Source organism: Equus quagga, chromosome 12 (assembly GCF_021613505.1).
Source record: "Equus quagga isolate Etosha38 chromosome 12, UCLA_HA_Equagga_1.0, whole genome shotgun sequence".
NCBI classification, from domain to species: Eukaryota; Metazoa; Chordata; class Mammalia; order Perissodactyla; family Equidae; genus Equus; species Equus quagga.
This window is the reverse complement of record NC_060278.1, coordinates 61,699,315-61,714,291: the sequence shown is the minus strand read 5'-3', so window position 1 is coordinate 61,714,291 and position 14,977 is coordinate 61,699,315. Positions and strand designations below refer to the sequence as shown.

At 39.6% G+C, this 14,977-nt stretch overlaps 1 protein-coding gene across 1 annotated transcript in view; it reads left to right on the top strand.

Annotated features, from left to right (window-relative positions):
• Positions 1-14,977, top strand: part of KLHL12 (kelch like family member 12) — a 39,294-nt gene that overhangs the window by 9,033 nt on the left and 15,284 nt on the right. The window contains exons 5-6 of the mRNA XM_046679307.1: positions 2,538-2,687; positions 4,806-4,920. Of these exons, the coding sequence (XP_046535263.1) occupies positions 2,538-2,687; positions 4,806-4,920 (265 nt within the window). The remainder of the gene's footprint in view (positions 1-2,537; positions 2,688-4,805; positions 4,921-14,977) is intronic.

The following is a 14,977-nucleotide window of genomic DNA, read 5'->3' as shown; positions in this document are numbered from 1 at the left end:
TTGAGAACTCTGTTGTATCGTCTTCCTTAAGTGTCTATCAGGACTGGCCTTTGCCTTTTTCTGGAAAGACAGCCTGAGACACTTTTTTCTCTCCCATGTACTAGCCGGAAATAGGAACCAGGTATCTGACTCCCCACTGCTACCTAACCCTTCATCTCAGTGATATAAAACAGGAGTGCTTAAGTACTACTGTTAAGTAGTGTTAAGTACTACTGTTTTATACGTAGTAATGGGAAGCAGTGTGTCGTCATGGTTAAAACAACATGGCCTTAGAATCAGACTAGGGTTTAGTTTGGGCTGTGTGACATTGTGACTTAACCACTAATCTTCAGTTTCCTCTTGTGTAAAGCACTGATAGTAGTCAGTACACAGGGCTGTTCTGAGCATTAAATAAGAGTGCCAGTGCCTCATACGTGAAAGAATCCTCTTTGAAAATTTATCATGGAGAAATTTTTCTCCATAGTGAAGTGTTGATGTTGGGGCTTTCCCCCCCAGTTTAGCTGTTTCACTGCAATTCTAGTTTATTCTGTCTTCAGTAAGATCAAGGATCTCTGCTCGTGACTGAAAGCCTCATTTTCAATTGATGTATCTAATTTAAACCTAGAATGTGTCAGGAGTCCAGTGTGCAGCTGTTTAAAACTGTTAGTCTGTCATTCTTTAACAAAACTTTTTTAAAAAATCACGGACTCCCTTCTGCATTCCTCTGCATCTAATCCATCAGTAGGCCAAGTTAGTTTGCCCTCCCATAGATTTGGTGTATAAATGTCTTCACCACCGTCACCTTTGGCCTCATACACAGAGTAGCCTCTGGCTGTCCTCCCAGCTGTCAGCCTTCCACACTGTCCTCCCCTCAGTGTCAGGGTGATCTTCACACAGCGTCAGTGTGACCCTGTCATCAGCCTGCTGGAAACTGTGTAGGGTGGGCTTGTGGTTGCTCATGGAGTAAAACCCAGTGTTCTGATGCTCTCCGGGGTCTGGCCCGTGCTGGCTTCTCTAGCTCCATCTTCTTCCATTCTTCTGCTCCCCTGCTGCACCAACCTCTTTCATTGCCCAGCGGTCAGGTTCTTTTTTGTCCTAGGACAGTGCTGTCCATTAGAACATTCTGTGAAGATGGAAAGGCTCTATATCCATGCTGTCCAATTCAGTAGCTGCTATTCAGTGGCTGCTAAGCACTTGAAATGTGGCTAGTGTGACTGTGAAGGTAAATTTTTAATTTAACTTGGTTTTAATTAGTGTAAACGTGGCTAGCCACACTGGCTCGTGGCAGCCGTGTGAACAGTGCAGCTTTCGGGTTTTGCATGTCTTCTTCCGTCTGCCTTGGAGTCTCTCCAGGTCTCTCTTATTCTCCCTGCTAACTGCTACCCATCCAGGGAGGCCCTCCCTAACCCATCAGTCTTAATTGGGAAATCTAAGTGCCTAGCACTTAGAAGGTGTTCAGTAAATCCATCAAATGAGTAAACATTCTGAAACATTTGCAGTTCTTGCGGAAAGTTCACAGAATGGTCTCTTTATCTGGCACTGTCGCACTCTGAAAGGTATCTCTCAGAACAGAGACACTCAAGGGGCTGGTGGAGGGGACACAAGACCTATGCTTAGATGTTCATCTTTGGGATGTCCTAGGTGTCATCATACTAGTGCTTTACCAGGGGTGTAAAGTAGGTTTTTTAGGGTGTGTCTTATCTAGTTTTGTCATATGTAAGCTTAGACCTAAATTCCCAAGTGATGGATTATATATATCATCTCAAATAGCACAGCACGTTAAGACAGCGTGGTTGCTCCAGTGCTAATTGACAATGCTTTGAAAACTGCGACACTCCGTCTATGATGGAAGAGAAGTTCCGACTTCACAGGCTTGTGTGGAGGAGTTAGGGAGCAAGCCTGGAGGTCATCAGACAACCCTTAGGAATAAGAGTTATTTTAAGAGCCAGTTTTGAATAGGGCAACAGATCCTCCCTCCCCCCACCCGCCTTAAAGTTTCACAAATTACTGGAAAAAAATTCAGGAATGGGGAAAACCAACTTGTGACTGATGGTTTATGAGGCACTATCTATCTAAGATTTTTTTTACCCAATTTGACTGTAATTCTTTTTCTGGTCTTAGTGAGTTGTGTCTGAAAAGATTATTTTCCCAAGAGCCTTGCTGTTTCTGGAAGTTGGGAGATAATGGTGAATGGTGGTGGGGGTGGGGAGCAGGAAGGAGAAAGTAGGTGTGGTTCCATTTTTTTTTTTTCCAGGAAGATCAGCCCTGAGCTAACTACTGCCAATCTTCCTCTTTTTGCTGAGGAAGACTGGCCCTGAGCTAACATCCATGCCCATCTTCCTCTATTTTATACGTGGGACGCCTACCACTGCATGGCTTTTGCCAAGCGGTGCCACATCCACACCCAGGATCCGAACTGGTGAGCCTCGGGCCGCCAAGAAGCAGAACGTGCGAACTTAACCGCTGCGCCACCAGGCCAGGCCCGGTATGGTTCCATTTTGAGATTGTGAGATAAGTGGAAAAGCAGAGATCCATGGTTTGTAATTATACGTTTGTAGGTGGATTCTGAAGAGCCAGTCTTTGAGGCTGTTATCAACTGGGTGAAGCATGCCAAGAAGGAGCGAGAAGAATCCTTGCCTGATCTGCTACAGTATGTCCGGATGCCCTTGCTGACCCCCAGGTACATCACAGATGTAATAGATGCTGAGGTAAGTCATGCAGACACACAGGATCCAAAACCTTGAGTATCTCTTTTGGCTTCGTATTGTGTACTCAAATCAGTTATTTTAATGTAGGCACAGTGTCTCCTGGTTTGCCTCTAGGCAAGTTGGGCTCCTGACTCAAGTGAAAATCTGTGATTTAATTAATTCTGTGTTGAGGTGTCTTTTTTTTTTTTTATATGCAGCTAAGTGTTTTACATAAGCAACACTTGATAAATTTTGTTCCTTCTCTATTCAATGTAAATTGTTCCAAGTTGCCCCAGAAGAGATACTTTGCTTATCGAGTCTCTCTGTTTTTGACCTCTGGTGAAGCCCACATGAAAGTAGTTTGATGCATTTTAACATCAACTTAAGTCATAACGTGTTTACTTATAAAAGTATTTCTCTACCTTAAGTTGTTTGTGGTACATTTTCATGATTTTTACCATCTATCTCACCTGTGTCACCTGGACCATCCTTTGGGGGCCCACTGATTTCTGACATGCAGGTGAGACCCACGTCAGCAGACACGTTCCTTCCTCTGGCCCAGCCCTAGGTCTGTTTTGGAGTTAACTACAAACACAGTTTTTCAGTTATTCACGTTAGAAAAGTTGCAGGCTGGTCATTGTCACATCTCAAACTCTTTTTGTCCAATTTATAATGCCATTCTTACAACCCATCCATAGACCCCTAGTGTGTATTTCTTTATATTATGGTTAGGAGCCCAGACTCAGGGGACTGAAATCCCAAATTCACCACTTACCTTACTGTGAAGGAGCCTGACCTCACTCTCCTCCTTGCCTCTGAGTTCCTGCTAGGGCTTTTCAATGGCAGAGCCCAACCAAAAGCAAGAGGACATGGGAGCCCTGTGACCTAGTTCATATGCGCCAGTCTTCTGAGCCAGAGAGCAGAGCGGAGGAGGTGCGAAGTGACTGTGGGGAGGCACGTGAGAGCCGTCCAGTACAGAGCTGTGTCAGCAGTAGACACAGGCATCATGACAGTGCTCTGAGCCCTGGGGAAGTTACTCCAGACATGATGTCCTCCATCCTGTCGTCCCGGAAAATAACAGAAGCCTTTTGGTTTTCCCCTGAAATTTTTATTAGTTATCATGTACTTGTCTTTGCACAGTCACTAGAGGGGATTACAAACACACCAGTAAGAGTAGTTACCTGTAAGTGCCAAGGAGGCAGGCATACCTTGGAGATATTGCAGGTTTGGTTCCAGACCACCACAATAATGCGAGTCACACACATTTTTTTGGTTTCTCAGTACATATAAAAGTTATTTTTATACTGTACTGTAGTCTTTTAAGTGTGCAATAGCGTTATGTCTAAAAAAAATGTACATACCTTAATTTAAAAATACTTTATGGCTGGGGGCTGGCCTGGTAGCATATTGGTTAAGTTCACACGCTCCACTTTGGCTGCCCAGAGTTCATGGGTTTGGATCCTGGGTGTGGACCTACGTACCACTCATCAGCCATGCTGTGGTGGCATCCCACATACAAAATAGAGGGAGATTGGCATGGGTGTTAGCTCAGGAACAATCTTCCTCAAGCAAAAAAAGAAGAAGATTGGCAATAGATGTTGGCTCAGGGCCAATCTTCCTCACCAAAAACAATAAAAAAAATTTACTTTATTGCTAAAAAATGCTAACACTCACCTGAACCTTCAGTGAGTTGTAATCATTTTGCTGGTGGAGGGTCTTGCCTCAATGTTGAAATACTGCACGAATTACCAAAATGTGACACACATTTTGTCACATGACAAATGTGACATGAAGTGAGCAAATGCTGTTGGAAAAATGGCACCAGTATACTTGCTTGACACGGGGTTGCCACAAACCTTCAATTTGTAAAAAACGCATTATCTGCAAAGCACAGTAAAGTGCAATAAAATGAGGTATGCCTGTATGTCTTCTTTATATTATTTTATTTTTGATCCATGTAATATATTGTCTATTAAAAATTTTTCTTAATCATTTCTGGAAACCCACAGTGTAGTTATTACTAGCAGCCCTTCTGGAACCACAGTGCTGGTTTTCTGTGTTACTTCTTGATGTGTGCCCTGTATTCTCTTAGATGAGAGGTGGCCGCTGTGGCTCACTCTCCTGCCTCCTGTGTTTCAGCCTTTCATCCGCTGTAGTTTACAGTGCAGGGACCTAGTTGATGAAGCAAAGAAGTTTCACCTGAGGCCTGAACTGCGCAGTCAGATGCAGGGACCCAGGACGAGGGCTCGTCTAGGTAAGCTGGCGTCTGAGCAGAAGGGGGGGATTTTTCCACTACCACTTGCCAGGCGGCCTGATGTAGTTAAAAAGAACATTCTGTAAGAAATAGAAAGACCTTGTTTTAGACATGTTTTTGATCTTTTATTAATTATGTCATCTCAGACAAATCACTTCATCACCCTGAACTTTCTTTCCTATGAACCAAGGATATCTTCCCTATCTATTTCACATAACTATATGGAGGATTAAATGAGAAAAAGTATGTGAAAGCACTTTATGAATTGTCAGCTATTATGCAATGTAAGTTATAATTTTATTTCAATGTACTTGAAGTCTGTGAACTAGGAATTATTTCAAATGCCATGTAGTAGGTGGTATGCTCCCTCCCACCTCTCCCCTTCTCCATATGTGTTTTTTCCATTCTGGGATGAAAAGAGGAAGGAAACGCAGCAGCATGGTAGAGAGTACAGGAGTTCAGGATAGTTGCAATACAGGGGTTTTGGCAGTGACGTGTAGTAGTTAAGAGCCTGCACTCTGGAGCCGACTGTGTGGGTGCAGATGCCAGTGTACCGACTACGAGGTGTGTTAATGTTGGCAGAAAACTTAACCTCATACTTCAGTTTGACTCATCTGTAGAATGGGGATCATCGTAGCTCCTACCTCCAAAGTTGTTATGAAGAATAAATGAAGTAATTTATGTAAAAGGTTTAGAACAGTTCTTGGTGCATAAGTGCTGTGTATATTAGCTCTTATTTTAGCAAGCAGACTGAGGTTCAAATCCCAGCCCCTCTGAGGACTGGTTTTATGACCTGGGGCAAGGCATCAATTTATCTGAGCCTGTGCTTCTGCCTCTAGAATGAGGGTGCTAATTAATGTCCTCTCTCACTGGGTTGTTGTGGAGATTAAAGGAGATAACGCAAAGAAGATGCCTAACATTGTAGCTGGCAGTAATAGGTGCCCAAATCTTGCTTCACTTCTGTTTCCTACCCTCCCGATTTCACTGTCCTAAGAGCCTAGGTGGTATGTGTGAAAGCATTTTGTAAGTTATAAATTACTCTGTATATGGAGTGATGTTTTCTTTTCATTATTTCCTAGTCTTGTTTTTAATCTCACTGTGGACTCGTGTGTGCATGCTAAGGTGTTAATTGATAATTAAGCTGTTCATTGATAGATTTAAGTAGAATGATGATTTATCCCCTATATTGTTTTAATGGCATAAGTGCTGTATGTTAATGTAAAAATTTTAGAAATACAGAAAAGCACAAAATAAGTAACAGTCATCCATAATCCCACCACACAGAGATGCTGCTTTTTTTATAAGGGAAATCCTAGAGAAAGAATAGTAGATGATGCTCTTCTATTAGTTCCTGGAGGATGACAAAATATGATCTATTTCTCATACTATATACAAGGATATATAATCAACACAAGATAGATTGAAGGACTAAGTGTGAAAAACTATAAAAATACTAGAAGAAGTGATAGGAAAATATTTGTATAACTTCCGGATGGAGCCCTTTTTTCTGTTTTTAATTGTAAAAAATGCATGACATAAAATTTACCATCTTAACCATTTTTAAGTGTACAGTTCAATAGTGTTAGTTATATTCACATTCTTGTACAACCAATCTCCAGAACTCTTTTCATCCTACAAAACTAAAACTCAGTACCCATTAGACAGCAACTCTCCCTTCCCCCATCCCCCTGGGTAGGAACCTTTTTAACTAAAAGAAAAAAACCTACAACCCTTCAAGGTTACTTGACTGCATCAATTTTTTTTTTAATTGATGGACTGGGAGAAAATATATTCAGTATATATGATAAAAGGTTAATATATCTAATATAAAAAGAGCTCATATAAATCAATAAGAAAAAGAACACTAGCCCAATAGAAGATTGCATGAGAGATATATAGATTCACACAGAAGAGGAAATGTAAGTGAACACTGAACATTTAAAAATTTGCTTCCCTAGCAGGTCTAGAAATGAAAATTAAAGTTTAAAATGTACAAACCACCTTTGTGTCCCACCTCTGGGAATCTGTACTATAGAAATAAGCACGACAGTATAATCTATACCATAGAAATAAAATATTAGTATAGAAATAAGTATATATAAGATATATGCATAAGAATGTTTCCTATATGGAGCCTGCCCGGTGGCCGAGTGGTTAAGTTCACATGCTCCACTTCAGCGGCCCGGGGTTTCTCCGATTTAAATCCTGGGCACAGACATGACACTGCTCATCAGGCCATGCTGAGGCAGTGTCCCACATGCCACAACTAGAAGGACCCACAACTAAAATACACAACTATGTACTGGGGGGGCTTTGGGGAGAAAGGAAAAAAAAAAAAGATTGGCAACAGATGTTAGCTCAGGTGCCACTCTTAAAAAAAAAGAGTGTTTCCCATTGCTAATATTGCCAGAAAAAAGGGATATATCCTGAATTCCATCTGCAGGGAAATGCATGGTTGACTGAATTATACTACAACTGTACCATGGAATGTTATGAAACTATTAAAGCATTGAGTCAGATATATGTAGCTGGGTAAACAAGAAGGATTAATTGAGTGTACTAAGTGGAGGGGAAAATCTTTTCATTGGGGGAAAAAAAGAGGCAAAAACTATTTGTGTATGTTTGTATGAGCATCAACAGGATATGTGTGCAAGGATTAAACACTATACCTTTAACAAAGTGGGACTGTTTTATTTATATACGTCTGGGTTATCATAAGCACATGGTTACTTTTGTTATTTAAAAAATAGTAAAAAATGTATATTCTTTAAATACGATGTAAGCCAGTGACTTAATGGAAAGAATCTGGCACTACGAGATAAGACATATTATTTGCTTTGATTTCTGCTCCCATTTCTTCACTCTAGTAACTTACTGTTTGAATTTGGACAGGTTCTTTACCTTCCTGGATTACCATTTCTTCTGTATATCATGGGGGTTAAATTCAGTCGCTAAGTTTCTTTCCAATATGGAAGATATATTTTTTTTTTGCAGAGCCAAAGGTGTCCCAGAAAGTACAGGATAGCACTCACTAATTGCTTCTTAAATTGAACTAAAGCCAATGAAAATTTTGTGAACCCGAAAACCCAGAAGATTCTTTGAAGGTGCATTTCCTGCATTTCTCTAAACATGCAGCAGAAGCTCCTGCTTGCTCAGAGAACTTACTTATTGCCCTGACCTTGAGAGATTAGGATATGATTTTTTGTGCGCTCATCATTTTGAGGTTATTTTTCAGAAATCCTAGAAAGGAAATTCTGAAGCTGTTTCCAGCTAGATTATTAATTTATCATCTCCTCATCAGTACCTTAGAAGTAAAATGTTCCTACCATGATGTCCACTGCCCATCTATATTCATAGGGATTGTTAAACCAGCTACCAGGATAATGACTCTTCTGCATGCAGCATAAGGAAATTAAATTTACAGCTAATTAAAAATAGGGTGCCAAATAGTGTGTGGGGATTTTGTTTTAGTTATTAACCACACCTATTGCCCTCACAGAAGCTATCATGGAAATTGCAATTCTTGATTTGTCGCTGTCTGTTCTCTGAGTTAAAGGTCAATGCATATGGAAATAGAGTTCTATGAGCCCTGTTATTTTAGCAGTCCTGCAATCCATCTGCTATATTCCTCTAACGTCACACCACAGTGCACACACACTCCTATCCACCCCATCCTCTCCTACAAAAAAAAAACGACCGGGGCACTGTGAAGATGCCTCAGTTTTAGTAATGTGCTTTTTCACCCTCTTGTTAGATGTTTTCGACATGCTTTCCTCATCATAAAGATAAAAATCTCACTTAAGTACCCCATTCATTGGCAAAGAACTAGCAGGCTTCTTTCTGGTCACTCCTTTCACTAGCTTTTTTCACATTAGTCACATTGTTACAGGAATGGTCCCCACTTAGAGTCCGAAGACATTGAAAACCTTAGGCGTTCTTCCAGTGGAGGATGACCTTGTAGGCACAGAGGAATAGAAACAATCACAAAGGAAAAGATCAGTGTATTTGACTAAATAAAAATCATACGCAACCTTAAAGACAAATTAGGAGAATAGATTTGCTGCAACCACAGCAAAGGGTTAACGTCATTTGTATGTAGAGCATTCATAAAAATGCCTGAGAGAAACTCTGAAGACCTGAGTGTACAGCTCCCAGAACAGGAGGCCCAATTGGCTATGAAATATGAGGGGCAAAGTTCAACCTAGTTAGTAAGAGAGTCTCATTAGTAACAAAATAAGAATTAAAGCAATAAATACAATTTTTTGCCTACCAAAGTATCAAAGATTAAACAACAATATCCAGTGCTACAGAGAGTAGAAAGAACTGGCACCTTTGTAGTGTTGGTGGGAATATAAATTGGTTCAACCTCAGAGTAATCGTATCATTTAAATGAAAAGATTTTTTTTTATGTTCATGTTCTTCACTCTAGAGACCCTCCCATTTCTGTGGTAGAAAAATAACTGGGAAAAGTTCCATATTCAGCGATATTTATCACAGGGTTATGTGATTGTTTATAACCCAAAATTATGAACCCCTGAAATAAAATTGTATATCAAAAGATTTTGCTCTTATCTTGGGAAAATGAAATAAAAACAGCAGGTTGCAATACAATATGGTCCCATTTATGTTTTATAAATATTTAGAAACAAGGCTGGAAGGAAATAATCTATTACGTTTGGCTTTGTATTTGTATTGTGGAATTAAGGGTAAATTTTTTTTCATAATACTTGTCTATATTTTCCAAGTTATTTCTTTTTTTTTTTTTATTTTTTTATTTATTTTTTTTATTAATGTTATGATGGATTACAAGCTTGTGAAATTTCAGTTGTACATTTTTGTTAGTCATGTTGTGGGTACACCACTTCCCCCTCCGTACCCTCCCCCCACCCCCCCTTTTCCCTGGTAACCACCGATCAGATCTCCTTCTCAATATACTAATTTCCACCTATGAGTGGAGTCATATAGAGTTCGTCTTTCTCTGACTGACTTATTTCGCTTAACATAATGCCCTCGAGGTCCATCCACATTGTTGTGAATGGGCCAATTTCGTCTTTTTTTATGGCTGAGTAGTATTCCATTGTGTATATATACCACATCTTCTTTATCCAATCATCAGTTTCTGGGCATGTAGGCTGGTTCCACGTCTTGGCTATTGTAAATAGTGCTGCGATGAACATAGGGGTGCAACGGACTCTTGAGATATCTGATATCAGGTTCTTAGGATAGATACCCAGTAATGGGATGGCTGGGTCATAGGGTATTTCTATTTTTAACTTTTTGAGAAATCTCCATACTGTTTTCCATAGTGGCTGTACCAGTTTGCATTCCCACCAACAGTGTATGAGGGTTCCTCTTTCTCCACAACCTCTCCAACATTTGTCGTTCTTGGTTTTGGATGTTTTTGCCAATCTAACGGGGGTAAGGTGATATCTTAGTGTAGTTTTGATTTGCATTTCCCTGATGATTAGTGATGATGAACATCTTTTCATGTGTCTATTGACCATATTCATATCTTCTTTTGAGAAATGTCTGTTCATGTCCTCTGCCCATTTTTTGATCGGGTTGTTTGTTTTTTTGTTGTTAAGCAGTGTGAGTTCTTTGTATATTATGGAGATTAACCCTTTGTCGGATAAGTGGCTTGTAAATATTTTTTCCCAATTAGTGAGCTGTTTTTTTGTTTCAATTCTGTTTTCCCTTGCCTTGAAGAAGCTCTTTAGTCTGATGAAGTCCCATTTGTTTATTCTTTCTATTGTTTCCCTCAACTGAGGAGTTACAGTGTCCGAAAAGATTCTTTTGAAACTGATGTCAAAGAGTGTACTTCCTATATTCTCTTCCAAAAGACTTATTGTCTCAGGCCTAATCTTTAGGTCTTTGATCCATTTTGAGTTTATTTTGGTGTGTGGTGAAAAAGAATGGTCGATTTTGAATCTTTTGCATGTGGCTGTCCAGTTTTCCCAGCACCATTTGTTGAAGAGACTTTCTTTTCTCCATTGTAGGCCCTCTGCTCCTTTGTCGAAGATTAGCTGTCCATAGATGTGTGGTTTTATCTCTGGGCTTTCAATTCTGTTCCATTGATCTGTGGACCTGTTTTTGTACCAGTACCATGCTGTTTTGATCACTGTAGCTTTGTAGTATGTTTTGAAATCGGGGATTGTGATTCTGCCGGCTTTGTTTTTCTTGCTCAAGATTGCTTTAGCAATTCGTGGTCTTTTGTTCCCCCATATGAATTTTAGGATTGTTTGTTCAATTTCTGTGAAGAATGTTCTTGGGATTCTGATTGGGATAGCATTGAATCTGTATATTGCTTTAGGTAGTATGGACATTTTAACTATGTTTATTCTTCCAATCCATGTGCAAGGAATGTTTTTCCATCTCTTTATGTCATCGCCTATTTCTTTCAAGAAAGTCTTGTAGTTTTCATTGTATAGATCCTTCACTTCCTTGGTTAAGTTTATCCCAAGGTATTTTATTCTTTTCGTTGCGATTGTGAATGGGATAGAGTTCTTGAGTTCTTTTTCTGTTAGTTTATTGTTAGTGTATAGAAATGCTACTGATTTATGCACGTTAATTTTATACCCTGCTACTTTGCTGTAGTTGTTGATTATTTCTAATAGTTTTTCTGTGGATTCTTTGGGGTTTTCTATGTATAAGATCATGTCGTCTGCAAACAACGCGAGTTTTACTTCTTCATTACCTATTTGGATTCCTTTTATTTTTTTTTCCTGCCGAATTGCTCTGGCCAACACCTCCAGTACTATGTTGAATAGGAGTGGTGAAAGTGGGCACCCTTGTCTTGTTCCTGTCCTCAGAGGGATGGCTTTCAGCTTTTGTCCATTGAGTATGATGTTGGCTGTGGGTCTATCATATATGGCCTTTATTATGTTGAGGTACTTTCCTTCTATACCCATTTTACTGAGGGTTTTTATCATAAATGGGTGTTGGATCTTGTCGAATGCTTTCTCTGCGTCTATTGAGATGATCATGTGGTTTTTGTTTTTCATTTTGTTGATGTAGTGTATCACGTTGATTGACTTGCGGATGTTGAACCATCCCTGTGTCCCTGGTATAAATCCCACTTGATCATGGTGTATAATCTTTTTGATGTATTGCTGTAATCGGTTTGCCAAAATTTTGTTGAGGATTTTTGCATCTATGTTCATCAGTGATATCGGCCTGTAGTTCTCCTTCTTTGTGTTGTCCTTGTCAGGTTTGGGGATCAGAGTGATGTTGGCTTCATAGAATGTGTTAGGGAGTTCTCCATCTTTCTCAATTTTCTGGAACAGTTTGAGGAGAATAGGTATTAAGTCTTCTTTGAATGTTTGGTAGAATTCTCCAGAGAAGCCGTCTGGTCCTGGACTCTTGTTTTTGGGGAGGTTTTTGATTACCGTTTCTATTTCCTTACTTGTGATTGGTCTATTCAGATTCTCCATTTCTTCCTGATTCAGTTTGGGGAGATTGTAGGAGTCTAGGAATTTGTCCATTTCTTCCAAGTTGTTCAATTTGTTGGCATATAGTTTTTCATAGTATTCTCTTATGATCTCTTGTATTTCATTGGTATCTGTTGTGATTTCTCCTCTGTCATTCCTGATTTTATTAATTTGCGCTTTCTCTCTTCTTTTCTTGGTGAGTCTGGCTAGGGGTTTGTCAATTTTGTTAATTCTTTCGAAGAACCAACTCTTTCTTTCATTGATCCTTTCTATTGTCTTTTTTGTTTCAATATCGTTTATTTCTGCTCTTATTTTTATTATTTCCCTCCTTCTACTGACTCTGGGCTTTGTTTGTTCTTCTTTTTCTAGTTCTGTTAGGTGTCGTTTGAGGTTGCTTACGTGAACTTTTTCTTGTTTAGTGAGGTGACCCTGTATTGCGATGAATTTCCCTCTTAGGACTGCTTTTGCTGCATCCCAAATGATTTGGTATGTCGTGTTCTCATTTTCATTTGTCTCCAGATAATATTTGATTTCTTCTTTAATTTCTTCAATGATCCATTGTTTGTTGAGAAGCGTGTTGTTTAGTCTCCACATTTTTGCACCTTTCTCTGCTTTTTTCTTGTAGTTGATTTCTAGTTTAATAGCGTTAGGATCAGAAAAGATGCTTGATATTATTTCAACTCTCTTGTATTTATTGATGTTTGCTTTGGTTCCCAAAATATGGTCAATCCTTGAGAATGTTCCATGTGCACTTGAGAAGAATGTGTAACCTGCTGTTTTTGGATGAAGTGTTCTATATATATCTATTAAGTCCATCTGGTCTAATTTTTCATTTAATTCTATTATTTCCTTGTTGATTTTCTGTCTGGATGTTCTGTCCATTGGTGTTAATGGTGTGTTGAGGTCCCCTACTATTATTGTATTGTTGTTGATGTCTTCTTTTAGTTCTATTAAGAGTTGCTTTACAAATTTTGGTGCTCCTGTGTTGGGTGCGTATATATTTATAAGTGTTATGTCTTCTTGGTGGAGAGTCCCTTTTATCATTATATACTGTCCCTCTTTATCTTTCTTTATCTGTTTTGCTTTGAAATCTACCTTGTCTGATATTAGTATAGCGACACCTGCTTTCTTTTGTTCATTATTAGCTTGGAGTATTGTTCTCCATCCCTTCACTCTGAGTCTGTGTTTGTCTTTGGGGCTGAGGTGTGTTTCCTGGAGGCAGCATATTGTTGGATCTTGTTCTTTGATCCATCCTGCCACTCTGTGTCTTTTGATTGGGGAGTTCAATCCATTTACATTTAGAGTGATTATTGAGACGTGGGGGCCTACCACTCCCATTTTGTGTCTTGTTTTCCGGTTTTCTTCAGTTTCCTTTGTTTCTCGTCCCATGGTTTAATCTGTTCTGATGTAGAGCTGCTACTCTCTGTTGTTGTCCTTCTACTTATCTCCTCTGCTCTTGGTTTTGTAGCCCCTTTCCTTTTTTGGATTTTTCAGGAATGAGGGTTTTCCTGAGGATTTCCTGAAGAGGAGGTTTTGTGGCAATGAACTCCCTTAATTTTTGTTTATCTGGGAAAGTTTTTATTTCTCCATCGTATTTGAAGGATATTTTCCCTGGGTAGAGAATTCTCGGCTGTAGATTTTTGTCCTTCAGATTTTTGAATATATCATTCCACTCTCTTCTAGCCTGTAAAGTTTCTGCTGAGAAATCTGCTGATAGCCTGATGGGGGTTCCTTTGTAGGTTAGTTTCTTTTGCCTGGCTGTCCTTAATATTTTCTCCTTGTCGTTGACTTTTGCTAGCTTCACTACTATATGCCGTGGAGTTGGTCTTCTTGCATTGATAAAGTTTGGAGATCGATTGGCTTCTGTCACCTGAAGATCCATCTCCCTCACCAGATTTGGGAAGTTCTCAGCCATTATTTCTTTGAATAGGTTTTCTGCCCCTTTCTCCTTCTCTTCTCCCTCTGGTATACCTATAATCCTTACGTTGCATCTCCTAATTGTGTCTGATAATTCTCGGAGAGTTTCTTCATTTCTTTTAAGTCTTGCTTCTCTCTCCTCCTCTGCCTGCAACAATTCTATATTGCCATCTTCCAAATTGCTAATTCTTTCCTCCATATTATCGGCCCTACTGTTCAGAGCATCTAGATTTTTCTTAATCTCCTCTATTGTGTTCTTCATTTCCAATATTTCTGTTTGGTTCTTCTTTATCGTATCAAACTCTTTTGTGACATAGCTCCTGAACTCGTTGAGTTGTCGGTCAGAATTCTCTCTTAACTCATTGAGAATCTTAATGATGGCTGTTTTGAAGTCATCGTCATTTAGGTTATATATCTCATTTTCTTTGGGATTGTTTTCTGTGTATTTGTTGCTTTCTTTCTGTTCTGGAGATTTAATGTATTTTTTCATATTGCTTGATGTTGTTGATTTGTGCCTCCGCATGGAGATAGAGTTTAGTTGCTCCTTTCACTTGTTTCAGCTGCTGCGGTGGGAGGAGCAGCTGTTTATATTTCACCAACCAGGAACCCTGTCCATAGTTGCTAACTGGGCCTGTGCCCCTCTTCGTAGCCACAGTGGCCCTTTGGATTCCCTCCTCTGCCGTGGGGGCCGTCACAGGGGGGCTTCAGGCTGC